Source organism: Callithrix jacchus, chromosome 1 (assembly GCF_049354715.1).
Source record: "Callithrix jacchus isolate 240 chromosome 1, calJac240_pri, whole genome shotgun sequence".
Lineage (NCBI taxonomy): Eukaryota > Metazoa > Chordata > Mammalia > Primates > Cebidae > Callithrix > Callithrix jacchus.
This window is the reverse complement of record NC_133502.1, coordinates 169,069,417-169,096,671: the sequence shown is the minus strand read 5'-3', so window position 1 is coordinate 169,096,671 and position 27,255 is coordinate 169,069,417. Positions and strand designations below refer to the sequence as shown.

General features: G+C 37.3%; 1 protein-coding gene across 1 annotated transcript in view; it reads left to right on the top strand.

The window, feature by feature from the left end:
* The window catches only part of MEGF9 (multiple EGF like domains 9), a 122,888-nt gene that overhangs the window by 41,609 nt on the left and 54,024 nt on the right, over window positions 1–27,255 (top strand). The window contains exon 2 of the mRNA XM_035255903.3: window positions 16,878–17,079. Within this exon, the coding sequence (XP_035111794.1) occupies window positions 16,878–17,079 (202 nt within the window). The remainder of the gene's footprint in view (window positions 1–16,877; window positions 17,080–27,255) is intronic.

Genomic DNA, 27,255 nt, shown 5'->3' with positions numbered 1-27,255 from the left:
GTGAGCTGAGATTGTGCCACTGCACTCCAACTTAGACGACAGAGCTAGACTCTGTCTCAGAAAAACAAACAACCTCCCCCAACAAAAGTCAGACAATAGTAAATGCTGGTGAGAATGTGGAGGAAAGGGAAATTTTGTATAGTATTGATGGGAGGATAAATTAGTACAACCACTATGGAGAAGAGTTTAGAGGTTCCTCAGTAAACTAAAAATAGAGCTACAATACAATCCATCAATCTCACTGCTGGATATATTCTCAAAAGAAAGGAAATCAGTATATCGAAGGAATATTTGCACTCCCATGTTGGCTGCAGCACTGTTCATAATAGCCAAGATTTGGAAGCAACCTAAGTATCCATCAGCAGACTAATGGATAAAGAAAATGTGTTGCATATACGCAATGGAGTACTATTCATCCATTCAAAAAAAGAATAAGATGGCCAGGCGTGGTGGCTCACACCTATAATCCCAGCACTTTGGGAGGCCAAGGCGGGTGGATCATGAGGTCAAGAGATTGAGACCCTCCTGGTCAACATGGTGAAACCCTGTCTCTACTAAAAAACATACAAAAAATTAGCCAAGCATGGTGGTGCGTACTTGTAGTCCCAGCTACTTGGGAGGCTGACGCAGGGGAATCGCTTGAACCCAGGAGGCGGAGGTTGCGGGGAGCCATGATTGCGCCATTGCACTCCAGCCTGGGTAGCAAGAGCGAAACTCCATCTCCAAAAAAAAAAAGATCTTGTAATTTGTAACAACATGGATGGAACTAGAGGTTATTATGTTAAGTGAAATAAGCCAGGCACAGAAAGTCAAACATTGCATATTCTCACTTATTTGTGGGATCTAAAAATCTAAACAATTGAACTCATGGAGATAGAGAATAGAAAGATATTTACCAGAGTCTGGGAAGGGTAGTCCGGGGAGACTAGAGGGGAGGTGGAGATGGTTAATGGGTACAAAAAGTAAAATAAACTCTCAAAACATAAGCAGTTAACTCTTATCAAATGGCAAAATTAGTTTTTTCAAAACTTTGAAAAATGTATATTAATGGAAAAGTGGTGGCACAAAAAGATAGGTGTTTTGCCGCGGTTCAAATAGCAGTTTGATAGTTTGGTATAGTCCATGTCCTGCATGCTTGATCCCAAATTAGTACATTTCTTTTAGAGAGATACTTGAAATAGTAATTAGCAGTATTGTTTTAGTTATGAGAGTGCACTGGAATAAAATAGATGATAAATACTAACTCATGATTGTGTCTTTGGCTTTGAAAACATATGTTAGGTTGTACCAGCTGAAAACAAATGCAAGGTATTGCCAATTGAGAATTTAGTTTGTAGCTTGGCCAACTGCTTCCCTCCTACCATACACCATTTGGTAATCATTTGATTTTATGTCACTTGCTTATGGAAAAACCAATTGGAAAAAAAAAAGCCAGATGCAGTGGCTCTGGCCTATGAACCAGCACTTTGGAGGCTGAGGTGTGTGGATTGCTTGAGCACAGGAGTTCAAAACCAACCTGGGCAACATGATGACACCATCTCTAAAATTTTTTAAAAAAAATTAGGCCGGCATGGTGGTGCACACCTGTAGTCCTAGGTACTTGGAAAGCTGAGGTGGGAGGATAACATGAGGCAGAGCGGTTGAAGCTGTAGTAAGCTGTGATCATGCCTCTGCACTTCAGCCTGGGCGTGCATGCGCACACACACCACACACACACACACACACACACACACAAAGAAAAGAGAAAACACAACTGCATTTAATATTACTAGGTAGAATTTCTTCTTCTTTTTGCCCCTTATCTCCTCCCCTTCTTTTAAAGGAAGAAGTGGTGGTGAGGCGAAGTGAAATGAGGAAGGGTATTGACGTAAGATAAACCTGGATGTGAATGTTGTCTCAACCACTTACCTGCTAACTCCGGTCTTGGAAAAGCACTTAGCTTCTCTAAGTTTTAGTTTTCCTCTTAATAAAGTGAGACTTGCAGTCTCGTCTCTACCCTTGCAAGGTTGTTGTAAAGCTAAGTGTTGATGCAAATAAAATGTGCAACGAAGTCTGGGACATCGTAGGTCATAGCAAATGATAATTATTCTTTATTATAATTAATAGTAATAAGGCTTACCTAGGGATTAAGAGAAGCAGTTGTGTGAAACAGTTTGGTGTATTTTATCACAAGCTGTTGTGGAGGAAACCCAGAATTATATATATTATTAACCAGATAAGATATGACCTTTAATGGACAATCTCATGTAACTTAAAAATAGAAATCTTACTGAAGAGAGAATCAAAGGGAAAACCATTAGAAACAATAAGAGGATTCATCAAAATGCCTGTGTAGATATCCCAAAAAATCTAATGGAATGATTTTACTAATATTGATTAGAAGATACAATGGGGAAAAAAACATCACAGTTTTAACCACTACTACCACCACCACCACTAATGATAAAAAGTTTAGGAATAATCTTAACAAGATATGTATGAAACTCATATACATATTTTTAAGTTATAAAATTTCACTGACATAAAAGAAGACTGAGTAAGTGGAGACACATATCAGTGCTCATAGATGGGAAAATTGATTTTGTTTTTTTTGTAGAGATAGGGTTTTGTCATGTTGCCTAGGCTGAACTTGTGGACTCAAATGATCTGCCTGTCTTGGCCTCCTAAAGTGCCAGGAATGCAGGCAAGAGTCACCGTGCCTTGCTGAAAATTGAATATTGTAAAGCTGCCAGTTCTTGATACATTAATTTTTAGTACAAGTGGAATTACTGGGGAAATTACAATAGGAATATTTTTGGAGGGAATGTGACAGTAAAGTTTAGGTGGAAACATAAATAACTATGAACAACTAAAAACATGTAAAGAAGAATAATATATTAGTGGAACATATTATAAAGATGCAGATGTTAAAACTCTTTTGTAAGCTGATATAAGAATAAGTCAATTTTTTTCTTGAGACAGGATCTCAAAATGCCTGTGTGGATATCTAGAATGCCTGTGTGGATATCTCTTGCCCAGCCTGGAGTACAGTGGCATGCTCATGGCTCACTGCAGCCTTGACCTCCCAGGCATAAGCCATCCTCTCACTTTAGCCTCCTGAATATCTAGAACCACAGGTTTGAGCCACCATGCTCAAGTAATTTTTTTAATTTTTTAATTTGGAAAGATGGGGTTTCACTATGTTGCCCAGGATACTATTTAACTCCTGGGCTTAAGTGATCCTCCTGCCTTGGCCACCCAAAGTACTGGGATTACAGGTGTGACCCACTGCATCCAGCCAGACTAGATCAACTTAATAGATTATACATAGATTCTGATGTGTAAAAATATTCCCATATATGATATAAAAAGCACCACAGTTTGTTTAGCCATTCACCAGTCGAAGGACATTTGGGTTATTTCCAATGTTTGGTGATTACAAATAAAGCTGCTATAAACATTCAGTTACACCTATGAACTCAGTTTTCATTTATCATGGGTAGATACCTGGGAGCAGAGTTATTGGGTCATATGGTAGGTATACATTTAACTTTATAAGAAACTGCTGGCCCGGTGTGGTGGCTCACGCCTGTAATCCTAGCACTTTGAGAGGCTAAGGAGGGAGGATCACTTGAGGCCAGGAATTTCAGAGCAGCCTGGGCAAGATAGCAAGACCCCTGTCTCTGCACAAAATTTAAAAGTTAGCCAAGCATGATGGTGTGTGCCTGTAGCCCTAGCTTCTCAGGAGGCTGAAGCAGGAAGATTCCCTGAGCTCAGGTGTTTGAGGTTACAGTGAGCTATGGTCATACCACTGCACTCCAGCTTGGGTGACAAAGTGAGACCCTGTCTCTTTAAAAAAAAGAAAAAGAAGAAAAAAAGGAACTGCTAAATTATTTTTCAAGCATTCCCATCAACAATATACTAGAGTTCTACTTCCTCAGCATTGTGGTATTTGGTATTGCCAGTGTTTTGAAATTTACCATTCTTTATTATTATTACACTTTAAGTTCTGGGGTACATGTGCAGATTGTGCAGGATTGTTAGATAGGTATACACATGCCATGGTGGTTTGCTGCATCCATCCCCCATCATCTACGTTAGGTATTTCTCCTACACCTATGTCCTGAACAGTTTTGCCTAGGTTTTCTTCTAGGATTTTTATGGTGTTAGGTCTTATGTTTAAATTTTTAATCCATCTGGAGTTAATTTTTGGTATTTATTTATTTATTTTTTAAAGATGGGATTTCACCATGTTGGTCAGGCTGGTCTTGAACTCCTGACCTCAGATGATCCACCTGCCTTGGCCTCCAAAGTGCTTGGATTACAGGTGTGAGCCACTACACCCGGCCATGGAGTTAATTTTTGTATAAGGTGTGAGGAAGGGGTCCAGTTTCACCTTTCCGCATATGGCTAGTCAGTTTTCCCAACACCATTTATTAAATAGAGAATCCTTTCCCCTTTGCTTCTTTTTGTCAAAGATCAGATGGTTGTAGATGTGTGACATTACTTCTGAGGCCTCCGTTATGTTCCATCGGTCTATATCTCTGTTTTGGTGCCAGTACCAAGCTGTTTTGATTACTGTAGCCTTGTCGTATAGTTTGAAGTCAGGTAGCGTGCTGCCTCCAGCTTTGTTCTTTTTGCTTAGAATTGTCTGGGCTATGCAGGTTCTCTTTTGGTTCCATGTGAAGTTTAAGGTGCTTTTTTCCAGTTCTGTGAAGAAGGTCAATGGTAGCTTGATAGGGATAGCATTGAATCTGTAAATTACTTTGGACAGTATGGCCATTTTCACAATAATCATTCTTCCTAACCATGAGCATGGAATGTTTTTCCATCTGTTTGTGCCCTCTCTTATTTCCTTGAGCAGTGGTTTGTAGTTCTTCTTGAAGAGGTCCTTCATATCCCTTGCTAGTTATATTTCTGGGTATTTTATTCTCTTTGTAGCAATTGTGAATGGGAGTTTGCTCATGATTTGGCTCTCTGTTACTCTGTTATTGTTGTATAGGAATGCTTGTGATTTTTACACATTGATTTTGTATCCTGAGACTTTGCTTATCAGCTTAAGGAGATTTTGGGCTGAGACGATGGGGTCTTCTAAATATACAATCACGTCATCTGCAAATAGAGACTTCCTCTTCTCCTAATTGAATACCCTTTATTTCTTTTTCTTGCCTGATTGTTCTGGCCAGAACTTGTAATACTATGTTGAATATTAGATGTGTGGTAGTATATCATTTTGGTTTTAATTTGCATTTTCCTAATGAAAGATACTGAGTACCTTTTCAAGTGTTTATTTGTTGTATATATATATATATATATCTTTGGTGAAGTTTCCAGATCTTTTCTCCATTTTTACATGGCATTGTTTATTTCCTTATTGTTGAATTTTGAGAGTTCATTATATATTATTGATGCAAGTGCTTTGACAGAAATGTGATTTGCAAGTATTTTCTTAGCCTATGGCTGTGTTTTTATTCTCTTAGCAGTCTTTTGAAGAACAAAGTATTTCATTTTAATAAAGTCCAACTTATAAATTTTTCTTTTATGGATTTTACTTTTGGTGTTTTATTTGTAAGCTCTTTGCCTGATGCAAGGTCAATCATATTTTCTCCTGTGGTTTCTTCTAGAAGTGTCATAGGTTTACATTTTCCATTTAGGGCTATGATGCATATTGAGTCAATTTTTTTTTTTTTAAGACAGAATGTCATTCCATCATCCAGGCTGGAGTGCAGTGGCACGATCTCTGCCCACTGCAACCTCCTTCCCCTAAGTGTAAGCAATTCTCCTGTCTCAGCCTCCCAAGTAGCTGGGACTGCAGGTGCCTGCCACTTCACCTTGTTGGTCAGGCTGGTCTCCAACTCCTGACCTCAGGTGAACACCAGCTTCAGCCTCCCAAAGTGCTTGGATTACAGGTGTGAGCCACCACATCTGGTCAAGTTAATTTTTATGTAAGATGTGAGTTTATGTCAAGTTTTAATATTTTGTTTACAGATGTCCAACTGTACCAAGACCATTTATTTTTTTAAAAAGCATCCTTTCTCCATTGAATTGCCTTTTTATCTTGACAAAAATTAAATTTGTTAGGTATTTCTGAGTGTTTATTTCTGGGCTCTCTTCTGTTTGATTGGTCTTTGTGTCTGTTTTTTTCTTTTTGCCAATAATACCATGTCTTGATTACTATAGCTTTATAGTAAGTCTTGAAATCAATTACTGTGAGTCCTCCAGCTTTGTTCTTATTTGGCTATTGAGGTTTCTTTGCTTTTTCATATATATTTAAGATTGAGATTCAATTTGTTAAGATCTGCAAAAAATCCTTCTGGGATTTTGATTGGGATTTATTAAATATATAGATCTAATTGTTTACATTATATGTCTCTATATTTGAGGTCTTTTTGTTTCTTTTATTATATTTTGTAGTTTTTAACATAAATGTCATACACATGTTAATTCTGTATGTAAAATTACTCCAAAAAATATCCTCCTGGTCTCTCTTGGGCTTACTCTGGCTGTATTGGTAGATTAGCTACAGCTGGAGGATCTAAAATGGCCTCACACATATGTTTGGGGATGACTGGAGTAGCTGACACTTGCCTCTTCATAGATTCATTGGGAACCATCATGATCTGCCATGTGGAAGTGGAAGGATAAGGAGAGAACTTGATCACAGTACAATCCTCAATAAATGCTCATTGATTTATCTAATGACATGGAGATCAAACAAAGAGTTTCAGAAAGGAAGGGTATCAGTATGTCAAATGCTGCAAATGGTTAAGCAGAATATAGCCTGAGAAGGCTCTTGTTTTGTTTTGGGTTAGTAACTTTTGAGAAGGCATTTTTAATAGAGTTTAGAAAAGATGACAGAGCATTAAGAAGAAAACATGTGGTGAAGAAAAGGAGGCAGTCTGTGTTTTTGTTTGAGAAATTTTATTTAGAAAATAAATGCTAGTTAAATGGAACGGGAGACTAAACAGAATTTTGAGAGACACATTGCATATTTGAAGGTAAATTCTGTAAAAAGTGAAAGATTGAAAAGGCTGAAGGAGGTGGACAGTGGGAGTGGGCAGAGTAGAGTCCTGGAAAGAGCTCTGGGAGAGGATATGATAAAGAGCGCAATTGGAAGGATTGTTTGGTCTTGGAAGGAGCTGGCTAGCCTGAAACTGGAGGGAAGGTTAAGTTGTTGGGAAAAGGGAGGAAGAGAGAAAAAGAAAGAAGGTCTCAGGTTCATGAAGTGGAATCATTTGCTGGTTGTACAATGGGATGGAAGACCTAAAGAGCAGCTTGGAATAGCCAATGCCAGCGATGGATATGGAAACAGTAAGATAAATCTAAGAATTTAGAAGCAGTTCTAGGGACTTAGTGAAAGTAAAACCTTTAACAGGGCAGGTCTTTATATTGTAACTCTCTCTAACAACACTCTAGGAACATGGGAGAGGATACATAGTGGAAGATACAAAGAACTTTTGGAGGCTGGGCACAGTGGCTCACAGCTATAATCCCAGCACTTTGGGAGGTCGAGGCAGGCAGATCATTTGAGGTCAGGAGTTTGAGACCAGCCTGCCCAACATGGTGAAACCCTGTCTCTACTAAAAATACAAAAATTAGCCGGCATGGTGGTGCGTGCCTGTAGTCCTAGCTACTCGGGAGGCTGAGACAGGAGAATGGCTTGAATCTGGGAGGCAGGGGTTGCAGCAAGCTGAGATAGCACCATGGCACTCCAGCCTGGGTGACAAAGTGAGACTCCATCTCAAAAAAAAAACAAAAAAAAAAAACCACCCGAAAAAATCTTGAGAGAATAAGGTGTTCAGAATGATAATGAGGAAGTATTTGAGTACATGATGCTGTGTATTAAATATTTTTCTATAATCTAGACTAGACTTCTTTCTTTCTTATACCTTTTTCATGACTTCAGAAAACTTGTTGAATTATTCCAATTCTGTGTTAAATGAAGGTCCCTTCTGCCAGAAAATTGTAAAAAGCTGTAGTTTAACCAATTCTAATTCCTAATTTTCCCCACTCTGTTACTTTAGAGCATTTATTGTCATATCTCATTTCTGATATTAATTTCTGAGAACATTTTCTACATTTCAAGAAAAGCGGGACATCTGGAGAGATAACAGTTAATATCCTATTCTTGTACTGTCACATTTTTTATCTCACTTCATCCTCAGAAATAACAGTATTAAATATATTTGCTGTCATTTTACCTTATGTATTTTGAGACTATATTATTAGATATATATCTAATTTAGAACTATATATTTTAAATGAATTATACATTTTATTATTATATAGTGACCAGACCTCTTGTCCTCTTATAATGCTTTTTTTCCCCCAAACATCTATTTTATCTCATATTAATTAATATAGCTATCTATATGAGTTTTCTTTTGGTCATTATTTACCTGCTTCATCTTTTTCCATTTAGTTACTTTCAACCTTTATGTATAATTGTGTTTTATGTTTTTATAACCTGTTTGTAGCTAGATTTTGTGGGGTTTTATTGAATCTTGAAGATCTTTGTCTTTTAAATTGACCAGCTCTAATTTTATTTTATAAAATGGAATCAAAGTTGAACAGATATTTGTAGATATTTATTGATCACTACTGTGCTAAGGCACTATGAGAACTTTGGAGAACTATGAGAAAATTTTCCATCATTGAGCAATTTAAAACCCATGATTTTCCCTTAAAACATAGCATATACATTCAAAATTTTCAAAGGAAATTGCCTTTTAATTTACTTATTAGATACACCAGTGGCTCAATTAAAAAACAGTTTTTGTAAACCAAAAACAATACATATCACCATATAGAATTTGACCTTTAATTATTTTTCATGATAGATGAAAAGAATTAGCCACATTTTATACATTGAGACCCTGAAACTCCAAACAGTTAGACTCAATGAAGGTCCTAGAGCTGGTTAATTAGCAGCAAAGTTTGATTTTAAGGTGATCTGGGTCTCTGATTGTTTGGCTTCTCAGAGTGAAAAGACATGGACTTTGGAGTTAACTCAGTTTGGGTTTTAATCTCTTCTCCAGTACAGATTACTTGTATGATTTGTTTCATTTATCTGAGACTCAGATTCCTCGCTTAAGGTACTTGCATCACGGGATTGTGGTGAACACTAAAGGAGGCCATTTGTGTACAGTTCTAGTGTGATGTCTGATATATGTGAGGTATATGCTTAATAGCTGGTAGTATCATCTTTGTTATTAGTAGTAAAAACTAGCCTTTACAACCTTTTCCAGAACTTGTCATCTTGTCTCATTAATTAGATGAATTACCTTTGAATTGTGGAACACTAGCAGAGAGCCAGGGACAAGCATTAACAACATGGTTTTTAAATATGAGACGGAAAATTTTCTACAAAACCCGGGTTATGTTGCTCCGTTTATTTCATATGTCTACCATAAAGCTGAAGAAATGTTTTGCTCTAGTAAATTGTTACTGGGAATTTTAATTGATACATTTTTATTTTGAAACAAAGGTTAAAGCTTTTCTTTAAAAGTAATGGCTTTAATACTGCACATCTCTACGAAGTCTGATTTGACTAAAGAAATTCATCAGCTTTAATATTGTTTCCTAGGTTTTCAAAGATGTGTGGCCATGCCTTGGCATCACATAAATGTGAAATGTAATTTGAGTATTAATGTTACTCTAGAGTAAAACTCTCTCTCTCAAAACAAAAACTCTCGTGTTGATAATTCATTTTCCCTAGAATTAGGCTTTTCTGAGATTCCTTTTCTTCAAACCTAAAACATGAAATATGGTCCTAATAAAAAGTACATTTTGAAATACACTATATACTTAGGAAATCAGGCCTGTGTTTGTTGGTTTTTGGGGTTTGCTTGTTTATTTTGAAGACAGGGCCTTGGTCTGTCACCTGGGCTGGAGTGCAGTGGCACCATCTCATCTCACTGTAACCTCTGCCTCCCGGGTTCAAGCAGTTCTCCTGTCTCAGCTTCCAGAATAGCTAAGATGACAGGTGCATGCCACCATGCCTGACTAATTTTTATATTTTTAGTAGAGAAGGGATTTTGCCATGTTGGCCAGGCTGGTCTTGAACTCCTAACCTCCAGTGATCTGCCCGCCTTAGCCTCGCAAAGTGCTGGGATTACAGGTGTGAGCCACTGCACTCAGCCAGTTTGTTGGTTTTTAAAAAAGAATCATTTGATGTACATGCAGAGGTTTGAATTGTGTATTCCTACTCCTGATTTTGACAATCATTTTTTCTTTTCTTTTTAATTTGAAAATCAGGAAAGATGTAATTTTTGTGGATCCAGTCCTGTGCTTGTGAAAATGGGTGAAGTTCTGTGTTGGATAGATTAGATAGATTGAAAGGTATATTTACATGCATTTTCCTGGTCTCTGTTTAAACAGAGTAGGGTTTTTAATGATGACTCTCAAAAGGAAACAGACAATTGCTTATGGAAAAAGGATAGTAATCCTAGACATCTTTATCTTTCGTTTTTTTCCTCTTCTCCTTCATTGTACATAGGAGCAGTTGCAACCTAATACTTAAGTTGGAGCCAAAGGGAAAAGAAAAGATTGTACTTTTTTGAAGTGAAATAGTATTTTAAATCCTAAAATGTTCCACAACTCCTTATGCAATAATTAGCTGAAGCATTAATCACTTCCTGCTAATCCTAGCACTTCAGGAGGCTGAGACAGGTTAGGAGTTCAAGTCACTTTGAAAAAGCCTCAATCATTAGTTGGGTCCCCTGTGGACTTTAGTGCCACAGTTCAGTTGAAACAGTTGCTTATGGGACACCAAGACATCCTTTCAGCAAAATTTTAAAAATTGAATCTAGTAAAACCTCATTGCTTAAAATTTTTTTGCATATTTAAAAATTTATATATAAAGACATTTACTCATTTGATGTGCAGTAGTTCTATTAGTTTTGATGTGTATGTAATCAAGATACAAAATGGTTTCATTACCCCCTCAAAATTCCCATCTATTGCTACTATACAGCCATAAAAAAGAATGAAATCCTGCTATTTGTGGAAATATGGATGAAGCTGGAGGTTATGTTAAGTAAAATAAGGCACAGAAAGATAAATGCTGCATGTTCTTACTCATATGTGGGAGATAAAAAAAATTTTGAACTCATGAAAGTAAAGAGTAGAATCGTAGGTATTAGCAGCCATGAAGAGTAGGTGAGAAGGAAGGATGGGAAGAGATTGGTTAATGTATACAAAATTATGGCTGGATAGTACTAAATGAGTACTGGTGTTCTGTAGCACAATAGGGTGAATATGATTAGTTGTAATTTATGTTTTCAAAAAATTAGAAGAGAGAATTTTGAATATTTACGGTACAATGAAATGATCAGTGTCTGAGGTAATGGGTATGCTATTTAGTCTGATTTGATCATTACATATTGTATGCATGTATTGAACTATCACTCTGTGATGGAGTGTGGTGGCTCACACCTATAATCCTAGCACTTCGGGAGGCTGAGACAGGTGAATTGCCTGAGCTCAGGAGTTTGAGACCAGCCTGGGCAACACGGTGAAGCCCCGTCTCTACTAAAATCCAAGAAATTAGCTGGTCATGGCAGCATGCACCTGTAATCCCAGCTACTCAGGAGACTGAGGCTACTTGCTAGAACCCGGGAGGCAGAGGCTGCAGTGAACTGAGATTGCACCCCTGCACTCCAGCCTGGGCAGTAGAGTTAGACTGTCTCTTAAAAAAAAGAAATATCACTCTGTATTGCACAAATAGGTATTCTGTGTCAACTAACAATAAAAGGAGGAAAAAAACAAGAGTGAAATTGTTGTTAAATTAATGCAAAGGAGTCAGAAATTGAGTTTTGCTAACGTATTTATGCAATTTTGCAAAAGGCTATATAGATGGAATTTCAGTCTGTCTTCCTGAACCAGATTCCTGTGAGTGCTCTGTATTAGTTATAGCTACAAGTAGTTTTCCAGTATCTGTGTTTAAATGCAATAATTTTGTAATCATCTTAGTTTAGCAACAGTATTGTTGTCAGTGTAACATTTCTTTGTTCTAGGAGATTTGCATCATGACTGAGGATATAGTTTTTTCATTTTTTATGCAAATTTTCATTTTACTGTTTTTATGGTTTTTTTATCTTTAAAGTTTAACTCAGCATTACAGTTAATTTTAGCACTCAGAAAGGACTTCAAAAAGAGGCACACAGAGAGAGGACACATTCATTAGGACATACAATCACAATTAGTATTTTTCAAAAACTGCTATCATTAATGCAAACAAGCTGAATACCAGCACACACCAAATATTCTCTATGAGATGGTTAAAAGTTGGATGAAGAGAGAGTCTACCAGGTGTATGAGAGGCCTAGAAAAGGTCTTCAGTATGTTCAAGTAGATAATCTCTTACCAGGGCAAATGTTTGTGGACAAAGGGCAGGGCAGATAGGGGTAGGTGGCCCGGGAACTTAGGGGATTTGTAAAGAAAATACTCTCTTTTAGAGCTAAAAATGTTTCATCTCTTGGCTTTTGGAATGTTTGAAAAAGTTCAGCATTTTATTTTCTCTGGGACTTTATATTTCTATTTTCAAATACTTAAAGCAGTTTGGCACAGATTTTAGTTTCTTATTCTTCTTCAGGGTGAAAATCACTATACTTTATTGTTCTTCAGAAGCCAGACAACAAAAGGAAAAAAATGTTGCCAAGATTATGCTCTCTCTGAGAACATGTACATTACCCTTCTCTATTTCTCTGCAGAGTTTTCTAAAGAATTAAAGGGCATGAAAGGAAATCTGCTACTCACACGACAAAGAGTTTATTCCATATTTAGTTTTAGGCAATTGAGTGAGCTTTTTGGCATCTTATTCACTCTTGTCTGTAATTAGCTTTTGATGTCCTCTTCATATTGTTTCATTCCTATTAACACTGGTGACTTGCCATTAATCATGTTGCAGACTCCTTTGTGCTGCTCTGGTGTCTAAGATTCTGAGTCATTAAAAAGTCAGCACTTTCTCTTGTCTTTGGTCCTTCGCATTGCTTCTATCAATTAAAACTTCCTTCTTTTTTTCATATTGCCAGCTTTTTTTTTTTGAGACAGAGTCTCTCTCTGTTGCCAGGCTGGAGTGCAGTGGCGCAATCTTGGCTCACTGCAACCTCCGCCTCTTGGGTTCAAGCAATTCTCCTGACTCAGCCTCCCGAGTAGCTGGGAGTACAGGTGTGTGCCACTAAACCCAGCTAATTTTTGTATTTTTGGTAGAGATGGGGTTTCACCATGTTGGCCAGAATGATCTTGATCTCTTGATCCACCCCACTCGTCCTCCCAAAGTGCTGACTGAGATTACAGATGTGAGCCACCGTGCCTGGCCCAGTACCAAGGATGGATAATAAAGAAATGTTCATTTTTCGTCTTCTCTGAACCCACATCCTAAATCCTTCTGTTTTTACCACTGTATTTTTGGGCACATATATTGTTAATGAGTGGAGCCTAGTATAAAGAGAATATCCTCTTATTGTCTACTTGGATGACCCACAACATGGATTTATGCATAACAGGACACTAATTCTGTTTTCCAGACATTATTAAAAGCTACTATGGTACTAAGCCCATTATCAGCCTTTTAGATTTTATCCTCAGGGTATAATGAAGCTGTGGCCTGTGAATCTAACATCTGAATTGCATTTAATATTTTATCTGGTATCACTTTCTACTTTTTTCCAGCTGTTGTATTAATTATTGCAGTATTCCAAACCACTTCCAGCTTAAGTATTGGGGCTGAGTGTTATAGGTACTGTTATTATGCCCTGTTTACAGAAGAAAAAATGAAGGCACACAGAGGTTAATTAACTTGCCTAAGGTGATAAAGTTAGTGAGAGAGCAGGATTTAAATCTTAGCCATCTACCTCTACAATCTGTGCTCTAACTGCTTTGCCTTACTGCCTCGTCAAACTGTTGTCATTTGAGAGGTTTAGGTAGTAGGTATTATTATTGATTCATAATAGGGGCAGTACAGTTAGAGTTAATGGAGAAGTGAGTTTCAGTTGATTCTTAAAATAGGGAATAGGTTTAAATATGTGAAAAAGAGCATTCCAAGATACACAGAATAAGCAGATTCAGAGACAAGACTAACCAGAGTATGTTCAGGGAATAATGATGATATTAGACTGACTATAGAAATAATAACTAGTGAACTTGGTTAGTATTGAAAGTTTATCCATTAGAACTTAACTGGGAAAAAAATATTAAGTGTTTATATCTAAGTTCTTAGATTCAATTGAATTCTTTAGAAAATACTGCTGATCTTACTCTTTGGGAATACTGACTCAGTTTTCAGATGGAAATTTCTTAGTAAGGAAATAATAAAATTCATAGTCTATTATAGAAAATTTTTTAGTATTTTCATTTTTTCTTGAGCTAGTTCTGCTGACACCAACATAATTTGATTAGTTTAACTTGTGATAAAATAGGTCCAGCAGGAGGAGTTGGATATAAATTGAATTTCTGCCAGATTTCAGAAGAGAAATGTTATTTTAAGTGTTCTGGTCATTTCTGGTGGAGTGAAGGTCTTGTCATGAAGTTGTCATTGGCAGGTTTACAGACCACTGAACGTGGCTTTGTTATTTACAAAAACCACAACACATATATACAAAAATTAGATATCATGTGAAAACATGTAACTCTGTCAAAGAAATGTCATGCCTAGTGAAAATAAGAATCTTGATTGTAATGGGAAAGTGGTTCCTTTCCTAAGCTTGAGGTTGAAGAAATCTGAACTTTCCTTTGGGTTTTGTAACTAATTTACCACCGAAGTTTGAAACAGACATAAAACAAATAAGCTGTTAATATTTATTTATTTATTTATTTATTTTACTTTACTTAATTTTTTTTTTTTTTTTGAGACAGGTCTCACTCTGTCACCCAGGCTGGGGTGCAGTGGCAAGATCTTCGCTCACTGTAACCTCAGCCTCCCATGCTCAGGTGATCCTCCCACCTCAGCATCCTGAGTAAGCGGGACTATAGGTGCATGCCAGGACACCCAGCTAATTTTTGTATTTTTTTTTTTTTTTTAGAGATGGGCAACCATGTTGTCCAGGCTGATCTCAAACTCGTAAGCTCAAGCGATCTGCCTACCTTGGCCTTCCAAAGTGCTAGGATTACAGGCATGCGCCACTACACCTGGCCTATTTATTTGTTATTTGTTATCTTTACGAACTAGAAGAGCTCCGAAGAGCAGGGAAATGGTGACACCAAAGGTTAGGAACTGCAGAAGTGTGGGAGGCATAGAGTTGGCCAAGTGGGAATTTCTTTGAGCAATCTTTTATTTTGACTTGTGTGAATAAATAAGCTTCTTGTGATTATATAAAGAATTTCAAAGCTTAGTTTCCTTTTCTAGAATAGAGACGCAAACCCGTTTATAACTTTCTATGTAAGACTCTGGATTTCCACTTGTCTCATAGCTTTTTGAAGTAATCAGAAATAATATTAAAGATTTTTTTTCCAAGCTAAACTTTTATTGGTACAGTGCCATTTTATATAGTGCCTTACCTATTTAGAACTATAATTTATAGCTACCATAAATTGCTCAGAACCCTTTAAGGGTAGGATCATAGCTCTTTTGGAATGGTACCTATTCCTAGAATAAATATGTTAATACAAAGTTGTCTGTTAATACTGTATCAAACTATGTTGAAAACACTTTCCTTTTGATAGAATGAGTAGAAGCAGTACCTTTAAATGAATCTTTGCATTAGAAGGCTAAAACTAAGGGCTTCTAAATATTTTTTATCCAAAGAACTGTCTGACTGTGAAGAGTAGTAGGCAGGTGTGTGGTGGGGAGGAAGTGGGGATGATTAATGGGTACAAAAAAAAAAATGAAAAGAATGAATAAGACCTAGTATTTGGTAGCACAACAGAGTGACATTGGTGAATAATTTAATAATTAATGATAATAATTTAATTGTACTTGTTAAAACAACTGAAAGATTATAACTGGATTGTTTGTAACACAAAGGATAAATGCTTGAGGTGATGGATATCCCATTTACCCTGATGTAATTATTACACATTGCATACCAGTGTCAGAATATCTCAGGTACCCCATAAATATACACACCTTATACACCTGCTTTGTACTCACAAAAACTAAAAATCAAAACATTTCTTTTGAAAAGTGAAAAAAGTGAAGCAAACAACAGATAACTCTTTGAAATATATTTAAAAGAAAATTTTTTTTCCACATATTTTAATTTTGAAAAGACATTCAAATTGTGATTGGTTTTAACTCACAAATCAGGATGAACCTGTAAACTTTCTCCTCTGGATTTATTGTTCATCATTTCCTTAAAGTTTCAATTCTTCATTAATTTCTTTTTTTTTTTTTTTTTTAAGTTTAGGAGTGGAGGTTTAATAGGTAGAAGAGAGAGAGAAACAGCATCTTCGGTAGAGGAAGGGGTTTCTGAGAGGAAAAGACCTCTTCATGAATTTCTTCCTGGGCAGAGGATATTAGCTTATGATTCTAGCTATAGCCCAATCTTGTATGACCTTAAATAGGTTACCAAAGTTAATCATCTGAGCCTTAGGCTTTTGCTGCTCTACAATGGGATTATTTATTATTTAACATGTTGTCATTTCCAACATGTTTCCTTAGTGTTATTTAGATAAACCTGCCTTTGGTGGCCTTTAATTCAGAAAAACCAATAATACATACACACACACACACACACACACACACACGCTCTCTCTCTCTCTCCATAATTTATATTCTCTATATGTTTCTTGGTTTTAAAAAAACTGAGTGATAGAAAGTTAATTTGAACCAGAGTTAATTTTATCTATCCTTACAAAGTTGTCATGAAAATTCATTAAGAAAAATAAAATAGAGTTCATTTTATTAAGAGGACATTAAATCTTAATTGGTAATGTCTCTTTCCTTCTTTCCTTTGCAGAATATGTGTGTAACTGCTCTGTGGTTGGAAGCCTGGATGTAAATCGCTGCAACCAGACCACAGGGCAATGTGAGTGTCAGCCAGGTTATCAGGGGCTTCACTGTGAAACCTGCAAAGAGGGCTTTTACCCAGATTACACTTCTGGGCTCTGTCAGCCATGTGACTGTAGTCCACATGGAGCTCTCAGCATACTGTGCAACAGGTAAGCAACACGGTGGAATTGAAGTTTATTTTATTTTAGCAAGGGGAAAAAAGGCTCCTACTCTCAAGGACCATACTGGTTTAAACAAAGTGGAAGGAAGGTCATAGATTTACAAAGTATTTTGTATACTTTTATTCCCTTACTTTATATGTTATATTTAAAGTCAGGATTTAAAAACTTCTAATTTACTGATTTTTAGTTCTTCAAAAGCACTAGAGTCGCCAATTTCTTTTTGGGATAATTTCTATAAATCTCATGAGAAAAAATCATTGAGGAAGAAATCTGCTTTCTGGAAGGGCTTTCAGGCATGAAACCTGCTAGGAGGTTTAGAAATGTTCTTATGTTTATTAATATACCATTAGAATTTGAGGGAATTTGTTATTTGGCTTATTTTTCTCTGTAATCAAAATTCTGCATTTGTTTCTTTGGACATCTAAAGCTTAACTTGGGAATACCCTAATTTATTTAACTAGTGGTAAGTAGACTGGTTTTGTTCTACTTACCAATATATTTTTGAGACCAAAAGTAGATTAATCAGGAATTGTCTTTAAATTAGTATGTTATTTGGAGGTAATTTAATCTAGTTTGCCTTGTACCACGCTGAAAATAATTATTCTTTGACTGTATATGAGGCACTTGGATTTTTGTGGATCCCAAGTCAAAAAACTGAAGAGACAGTGTTAAATAATGAAAATAAATAATGATAGGTTATACTCAGTGTAACCTGGGTATCCCAAGATCTGCTGCCATTTAGGAGCTGTGTTCCTTGAACAAGTCATTTCATTTAACTGAGCCTGTTTCTTCTCAAGGTTGTTGTGAAGGTTAAATGAGTTGATATATATAAAATACCTAGCACATATCACTCAATAGATTCTGGTTTGTTTTAATTTCAAAGGAATATTATGGTTTTAAATGAGAGAATATGTTTTAAGAACTTTTAGCTCCTTGACAAAAAAGTGCTTTATACTTTAGCAATAGACATTTTAGATGCTTTATAAATGATATTGTACTGTTAAAGAATATTGTATCATATTGTAGTTTATAAAAATATAGAAGAGAACTTCATATAGAGAAATTTATATTTTCAAATGCAGCAATAATCAGTGCTTATGATGCTGGGAATTTTTAAATAGTTATTTGTCTTAATCCTCACAGCAACTCCTTGTATGTAGGTTACTAGGCCACAAAGTAAGTACCAGAGAAATAATTCCAAATTAGGTCTTTCAATTCCAAGTCTAGTGTCTTTACCACCATAGCATATTATAGCATATGGATTCTGTAATGAGAAAACTGATAATCACTCTGTTCTTTCAGATTGAGAATAAATTAGTTGTTTAATGTGGTTCCCTCCATTCCCTGTAAAACATGCTCATACAAGTTAGATTCAGAAGTTTCACATTGCTTACCATTTTAAAGATATTGTTAAGTTTGTTCATTCTGGTGTCTCATGAAATGTCCACTACTTTCTTTAGAATAATATTCTACAAACAGATTTATTTTGAGTACTTTTTGGAGAGATAGAAGAGTGTTTACTTCTAGGCCCAATCCTTTATTAGAAGAGAAAGAAAGAAAGGAGGGATTAAGAGAGAGTTTTATAATAGAAGCTGTAAAAGAGAAAAAAGCAGTAATACTAATATTTATTATATAATATCTTACTGTATTCATGGTTCTTCAAAGATTATTTCTGATTTATCTTTTCTCTGACTGTTAATACTATTAAGTTTAATGCTAAAATACTATCCTGAAAATAGGTGGTAACCATAAAGTAATGGAAAAGTATACTAGACTAGTAATCTAAAGGTCTAGGGCATGGGTCTGCAAACTATGGCCTATGAACCTAATCCAACCCACTGCCTATTTTTGTAAATAAGGTTTTATGGGAACATAGTTCCACCCTTTTATTTATATATTATCTATGGCTGTTTTGTGCTATAGTGGCAGCATTGACTAGCTGTGATAGAGACTATACGGGTTGCAAACCACTATTTGGCTTTTTTGGAAAAAGTTTACAAACCCCTGATTTATATGGTGGTTTATATCCAATCATAATGGGTATTTCTAGGTAATCATGTAACTTTAGGCAGTTTACTTTAACCTTTATTTTATTCTGTTTATTATTTTATTTTGAGACAGAGTCTGACTGTGTGCCCAGGCTGGTCTTGAACTCCTGGGCTCAAGTGATCCTCCTTCCTCAGCCTCCCAAAGTGCTGGGATTACAGGAATAGCCACCATGCCTGGCCGAATTCTTTCAAGTGCTTGTCTTTTTATTTGTGAAGTGGAGATAATAATCCATGTCCTGTCTCTGTCCTGCATAAAGTTGTTTTGTCTTAAGAATCAAGTAAGATAAGGCATGTGTAAATCTTATAAATTGCAATTGCTAGACAGATAATACAAATAATTACGGGAACCATTTATTGAGCATATGCTATATGCTAGGGCACTGTACTAACTACTTGATGTGCATTATCTAATTTAAATTTTACAAAAACTCCCTTGAGGAGAACATTATTATTTTCCCATTTTGACTGAAAATTCTGATGTTAAGGGTATAGTTAAGTTTATACACTCAAGCTGCCATTTAACCCATTTGAACAAATGTAATATGTATGCAGAGTCCACAGAATGACTTTGCAGTTAATGTTTTTCCTAGTAGAAAGCCTCTTGGTGTTTAACATCCAAATGTCCTAGGATTAATTATATCTCAATTCAGTGTGTTTTGGCTGATGATTATAAGATACATATTTACATTTATACATATTCACAGAAATGCAGTAAAGCCAAATACTGCATTTTAAACAAGATAATGTGTGGGAAGTCTGTGTTAAATTCCATATAGTGCCCTAGCATATAGCATATGTGCAATAAATGGTTCCCATAGTTATTTGTATTATCTGTCTAGCAATTGCAATTTATAAGATTTACGCATGCATTATCTTGGTAGACTGTCAGAATCACATGTCAACAATTTGAAAGGTGCACAAAATATCAACAAAGGCAATGTATAGCATGTTACTACCTATTGCCACTGTTTTGTTTGTTTCTTTGTTTGTTTTTGAGACAGAGTTTCACTCTTGTTACCCAGGCTGGAGTGCAATGGTGTGATCTCGGCTCACCGCAACCTCCGCCTCCTGGGTTCAGGCAATACTCCTGCCTCAGCCTCCTGAGTAGCTGGGATTACAGGTGTGCACCACCATGCCCAGCTAATTTTTTGTATTTTTAGTAGAGACGGGGTTTCACCATGTTGACCAGGATGGTCTCGATCTCTTGACCTCGTCATCCACCCGCCTCGGCCTCCCAAAGTGCTGGGATTACAGGCTTGAGCCACTGCGCCCGGCCATAGCCACTGTTAAACTTATGAATTGTTTTTGCTCAGGAAATGATGTCTTCAGCATTTTATATCCTAATATGGGAGTTTGTTACCTTTGTATAGGCGCTTTACTGTATTTTAGTTACACTTTAGGAACTTGGTTAGTTATTTGGGGTTGACATAAAATGATTTGTAATTTTTTTCATTTACAATTGATAAATAGATTTTTTGTTAGTATCTCATATAGAATATCTGATATTCAGTAATGAATGATTCATGCAGGAGGTGGAAGAGACCTACTTCCACCTATTATTACTACATTACTTAATGATGGAGACATCATGTTGTAAGAAATGTGTTATTAGACAATTTCATCGTCAGACAATCATCTTAGAATGTACTTACACAAACCTCAGTAGTATAACCTACTATATACCTAGACTGTATGATGTGGCCTGTTGCTCCTAAGCTACAAACCTATACAGCATGTTACTGAACTGAATATTGTAGGCAATTTTAATACAATGGTAAATACTTTTGATCTAAACATAGAAAAGATATAGCAAACATAATATAAAAGATAAAAATGGCACACCTGTCTAGGGTACTTACTGTGAATGTAGCTTGCAGGACTGATAGTTGGTCTGGGTGAGTCAGTGACTGCATTGTGAGTAAAAGTCAAGGCCTAGGACATTATTGTACACTACTATAAAATTTATAAAGTCTGCACATTTAGGCTGCACTAAATTAATTTTTTAAAAGTTTTCTTCAATAATAAATTAATCTTAGCTTACTGTAGCTTTTTAACATTATAATCTCTTGATTTTTTTTAACTTTTTGACTTTTTCTGTTAACACTTAGCTTGAAACACAAGCCCATTATACAGCTGTGCAAAAATATTTTCTTTTTTATATCCTTATGCTATAAGCTTTTTCTTATTTTTAAATGTTATTTATGTTTTTACTTATTAAACTTTTGTGTTAAAAACTAAGACATAAACACACACATTATTAGCCTAGGCCTACACAAAGTCAGGATCATCAATAGTACCGTCTTCCACCTCCACATCTCATCCCACTAGAAGGTCTTCCAGGGGAATAACATGCATGGAGCTGTCATCTATGATAACAGTGCCTTCTGGGATAACCCCTGAAGAAACTGTCTGAGGCTGTTTTCGTGAACTTTCTTAAATAGATAGAGGTACACGCTAACATAACAATAAAGAGTGTAGTATAGTAAGTGCATAAACCAGTAACAGTCATACATTTTCATTATCAAGTATTATGTACCATGTATAATTTTATATGATTAGCAGTGCAGTAGGTTTGTTTACGCCAACTTCCCCATGAACACATGAGTAATGTGTTGCCATGTGCTACCACAGCTATGATCTCACTAGGTGATAGGAATTTTTCAGCTCATTTTAATCTTAAGGGACCATGATGACATATTCTGTACGTGATTGACCAAAATGTCATTATGTGGCTCCTGACTGTATTATTTTTCCCTGTTCTATATGGACTATTTTCTATATATACCTACCTGATAGCTTCTGTTATCCTTAGTAGGTTTCTTCTTCTAATAAGGCAACACATGATTTTATATTATCCTGACAGCATCAGCGTATGTTGATTTCTCAAATCCTTTAGCATCTTCTTCCAAGTGAAATCTGGAAGGACCTTGCTTCCCCTGCAACCTCTGCAAGTAATGATTGTTTTCTGTCTCACACTCTTACTTTTCAAGACCTGGAGTTGGAATAGATACCTCCCTTGCTCTTCATTGTTGCTCCCAGAGTGCTCTTCACAGCCTCCTTCCTAAAAGCCCCTTTGAAGCTCGTGGCAGCAGACTATGCTGTCGTACCTCCTTGCTGCTGTTTCTACTCCTGGGCACCAGTCTTTATTTATTACATTTGGCTCACTGTTATCTCTGACACTACACTTGCCATAATTTTAGATGATTGCAATATCAATAGATGAGCCTAACAATACTTCGGCCTCTCAGTTTCTTGACCTCTCTTCTAGTAAGTTTTCCTCCGTGCTCCCTTCAGTCTTTATTTCTTTACTTGCCCTATTTCTTTTTTGTCTTGGCATGTAAAACTTTTGAGATAAATTTATACTTCTATCAGTCATAACAGAGTAATTTTTTTAGTTTTAAAAAATATTATTAAAAAATAAAGGCCAGGTACTGTGGTCCACACCTGTAATCCCAGCACTTTGGGAAGCTGAGGTGGGTGGATTACCTGAGGTCAGGTGTTCAAGACCAGCCTAGCCAACATGGTAAAACCCTGTCTCTACTAAAAATATAAAAATTAGCTGGATGTGATAGCATGCATCTGTAATCCCAGCTGCTTGGGAGGCTGAGGCGGGAAAATTGCTTATACCTGGGAGGCGGAGGTTGCAGTGAGATGAGATTGCACTACTGCACTCCAGCCTGGGCAACAGAGTGAGATCCAGTCTCAAATAAAATAAAATATAAAATAAATAAATAAAATATTATTTCAGAATGTCAGGCAATTTGTCAGAACAAGTAGTGCATCACAAAAGTAGTTTAAAGGCCTGTACTTGAAGTCTTTATAAGTAAGGCTTAGGAGCTCTAAATCCACATAGCCCTAAGCACTGAATTTCTTAGTAGGAAGTTAAATGACATGAAACTAGAGCAGAAATGGAAAGTTGTGGGACTATATGCTTTGCAAGACGACATGGATGAACTATGAGGAAATATCTCTGTGTTCTGCTTTGCTGGAAATTATACATGAATGGGTTAAGGGAGAAAGGAAATTGTAGATAAGTAGTGAGATGTGTAGTGAAAGGGAGTAGAATTTGGAATTAGTAGATTTGGATTCTGTTCTTGGTTCAGCCACTGGCTGTGTGATCTTGATTAAGCTATTTGACCTCTCTGAACCTCAGTGCTTTTATCTGTAAAATAGGATTAATATATCTAACATGAAGGATTTTTCTGAGAATTAGTACAAAAATACAGTTAGATAGAAGAATAAAGATCGAGTCAAGTGCTTGGGAACACAATAAGGTGTCTATAGTTAACTATATTTTGTATATTTCAAAACAGCTAGAAGAGTAGACTTGGAATGTTTCTAACACAAAGATCATTACCCACTGTATGCTTATATAAAAACCAGATGTGTCCTATAAATATATATGATTATTATATATCCATAAAAATGTTAAAATGTGGGGAGGATCCAAGATGGCCGATCGCTAACATCTCGGGATTGCAGCTCTCAGTTAAATCACAGAGAACTAGAGGACGCCACACTTTCAGACAAATTCAGGTCACTCACGGAGCAGGAAATCCCCAGTGAAGGAATCACACGGGTCGCCAGCACGACTCTTGTGGACAGCGCAGTGGTTTTGCCGGCATCTCGGCGCGGCAGCTCTCGGAGCAGAGTAAACAGGGCTGGCTCCCCTTCTGACCAAGGTTTGGAGGACCCACACGGGCCCCCAGCACGACTCCTGAGGCTGGCACAGTGGCTGTGATGGCACCTCGGAGCGGCAGCTCTAGGCACAGAGTTAACAAGACTGGTTCCCCTTCTGACAGAGCTTTGGAGCCCCAGGAAGGCAGAGTCGCCTATTACGGACACAAGAAGGAAGCCAGACAGGAGAATCCTGGGCAGAAAAGCACCATCAGTCTTAACGCTGTTCTGGCCCTGGGAACTAACAACTTGGACGTCCACTCAAGAGACCTAATCTAAAAGTTGGTAATTTCAAAGACGACAGGAGGATAAATTTACAATGATGGGAAGAAACCAGCGTAAAAAGGCTGAGAATACACAAAATCAGAACGCCTCTCCCTCTAAAGATGATCACAGTTCCACATCAACAATGGAACAAGGCTTGATGGAGAATGAGCGCATCCCAATAACAGAATCACGCTTCAAGGAATGGATAATAAGAAACTTCTGTGAGTTAAAAGAACATGTTGTAGCCCAACGTAAAGAAACTAAGAACTTTGAAAAAAGGTTTGATGAAATCCATTGAGAATAGACAACTTAGAGAGGAATATAACTGAATTAATGGAACTGAAGAATACAATACAGGAACTCCGAGAAGTATGCACAGGTTTAAACACTCGAATTGTTCAAGCAGAAGAAAGGATATCAGAGGTCAAAGTCAAACTTAATGAAATAAAACAAGAAGACAAGATTAGAGAACAAAGGATAAAAAGGAATGAGCAAAGTCTACAAGAAATGTGGGACTATGTGAAAAGACCAAATTTACATTTGATAGGTATACCTGAATGTGACGGAGAGAATGAATCCAAGCTGGAAAATACCCTTCAGGGTATTATTCAGGAAAATTTTTCTAAACTAGCAAAGCAGGTCAATATTCAACCCCAGGTAATACAGAGAACACCACAAAGATCTTCTCTTCTCAAGAAGAGCAACCCCAAGGCACATAATCGTTAGATTCACCAGGGTTGAAACAAAGGAGAAAATACTAAGGGCACCAGAGAGAAAGGTCTGGTTACCCACAAAGGCAAGCCTATCAGACTTAGAGCAGATCTCTCAGCAGAAACTCTACAAGCCAGAAGAGAGTGGGGCCAATATTCAACATCCTCAAAGAACAGAACCTTCAGCCCAGAACTTCATATCCAGCCAAACTAAGCTTCACAACTGAAGGAAAAATAAAATCTTTTACGAACAAGCAAGTACTCAGAGATTTTATTACCACCAGGCCTGCTTTACAAGAGCCTCTGAAAGAAGCATTACACACAGAAAGAAACAACCAGTATTAGCCTTTCTAAAAATATACCAAAAAGTAAAGAGCACCAACATAAAGAAGAATTTACACCAACGAATGGATAAAACAGCCAGTTAACATCAAATGGCAGTAACCCTAAATTTAAATTGACTAAATCCCCCAATCAAAAGACACAGCCAAAACCCAATGGCATGTTACATCCAGACCTGTTTCACATGCAAGGATACACAAAGACTCAAAACAAAGGGATGGAGAAAGATTTACCAACCAAATGGAGAGCAAAAATAAATAAATAAATAAATAAATAAATAAAAAGCAGGAGTTGCAATTCTCTTATCGGATAAAATAGATTTTAAAGCAACAAAGATATAGTGGTAAAAGGATCAATGCAACAACAAGAGCTAACAATCCTAACACCCAGATACATAGAGACTTAGATTCAATGAGACAGAAAATTAATAAGGATATCAAGGACTCGAACTCAGATCCGGAATAAGTAAACTTGATAAATATTTATAGAGCTCTCCACTTCAAATACACAAAATATACATTCTTATCAATACCACATCACACCTACTCATAGGTTTAAATGAAACATTGATTGGCCACTATTAATACCCATTTTTTTTTCAGAATAAAGCAATATTTCTGTTCATCCTCCCTCTTTCTCTTCCTCTTTCTTCCTCTCCTTTACTCATTTTTTTTCTTTCCTTCTCTCAAAAAAAAAGAAAAAATTAAAAATTAAAAAAAAAAAAAAGAAATCAACTTGTAAACCTCTAGATCCAGGTCGGCAATGTCTCTCTCATTGCTTGATTTCCTTCCTTCCCTTCCCTCCCTCCCTCCCCCTTTCCTCCCTTCCTTTCTTCCTTCATCCTCTCCTTCCTCCCTTCCTCCCTCCCGTCCTCCTTCCCTCCCTTCCTGCCTTTCTCCTTTCCTCCTTCCTTGCCTTCCTACCTTCCTCCCTTCCTCCCCCCCCAAAAAAATGTTAAAATGTTTAAAAGAAGAAAATTAAATTATGTGTGTGTGTGTCCACTTAGACTGGCACATAGATTCAGCTCAATAACTTTTTCTATTAAAAAAAAACACTTTCTTTTTGGGACAAGATCTTGCTCTGCACTCAGGCTGGAGTGTAATGTGGCTCAATCATGGCTTACTGCAGCCTCAACCTCCTGGGCTCAATGGATCCTCCCACCTCAGCCTCCTGAGTAGCTGGGACCACAGGCATGCACCACCACAGCTGCCTAATTTTTGTATTTTTCTGTAGAGACAGGGTTTTACCATGTTGCCTAGGCTGGTCTTCAGCTCCTGGGATCAAGTGATCCACCTGCCTTGGCCTCCCAAAGTTCTGGGATTATAGGCAGGAGCCACCGTGCTTGACTATTGGGGTGGTTTTTTTTTTTTTTTTTTTGTGGGCAATAGTATTAGTGTTAAATCAACCACCCTTGAGTATGAGTAGATATTGCGGTATTTGTTTTTTGTTGGTACACTAAAGAAGAAATTGTTCATTATAACAGAAGAAATTCTCTTACTTCAATGTTCATTTAAAAACTTAGTGTAGGAGGGGGGACTCAAGATGGCGCTGTGAGAACAACCCAGGATTGGAGCTCTCCTTGAATCCACGGAGAGGTGAGTCGGAGCTGCATTTCCAGACTGATCTTTGTTGCCCACAGAATGGGGAAATTCCCAAGTATAAAGGAGACACGGGACGCCTGGCAGTACCTCTGCCTGGCAAAGCCTGCAGCCGGGGTGGCGGCAGCCGGCCCTACCCAGCACTCCCCACAGGGCGCGCTTGTCCGGGTGCCCTGTTGAACCGGCAACCTGAGACTTGAGAGGGCTGGACTTGAGACTGAACAAGACTTGGACAGTGGGCCAGCCCAGGGGATTGCAGGGACAGAGCGTTGGGGCTAGCCCAGTGGGATGAACAAAACCACGATTTCAAACGATCCCCATGCAGTCGGTCTGAGACGCTCTGAGGGGGAGGGGCGTCCACCATTACCGAGGCAACCCACCCCAACTGAGATACACGCCCACTGCTGACGCAGCCAGCCGTTGCCGAGGCAACCTGTCCCTACTGAGATACCCGCCCACTGCTGAAACAGCCTGCCGTTGCCGAGGCAACCCGCTACAACAGAGAGACTCCACCTCAGGGCG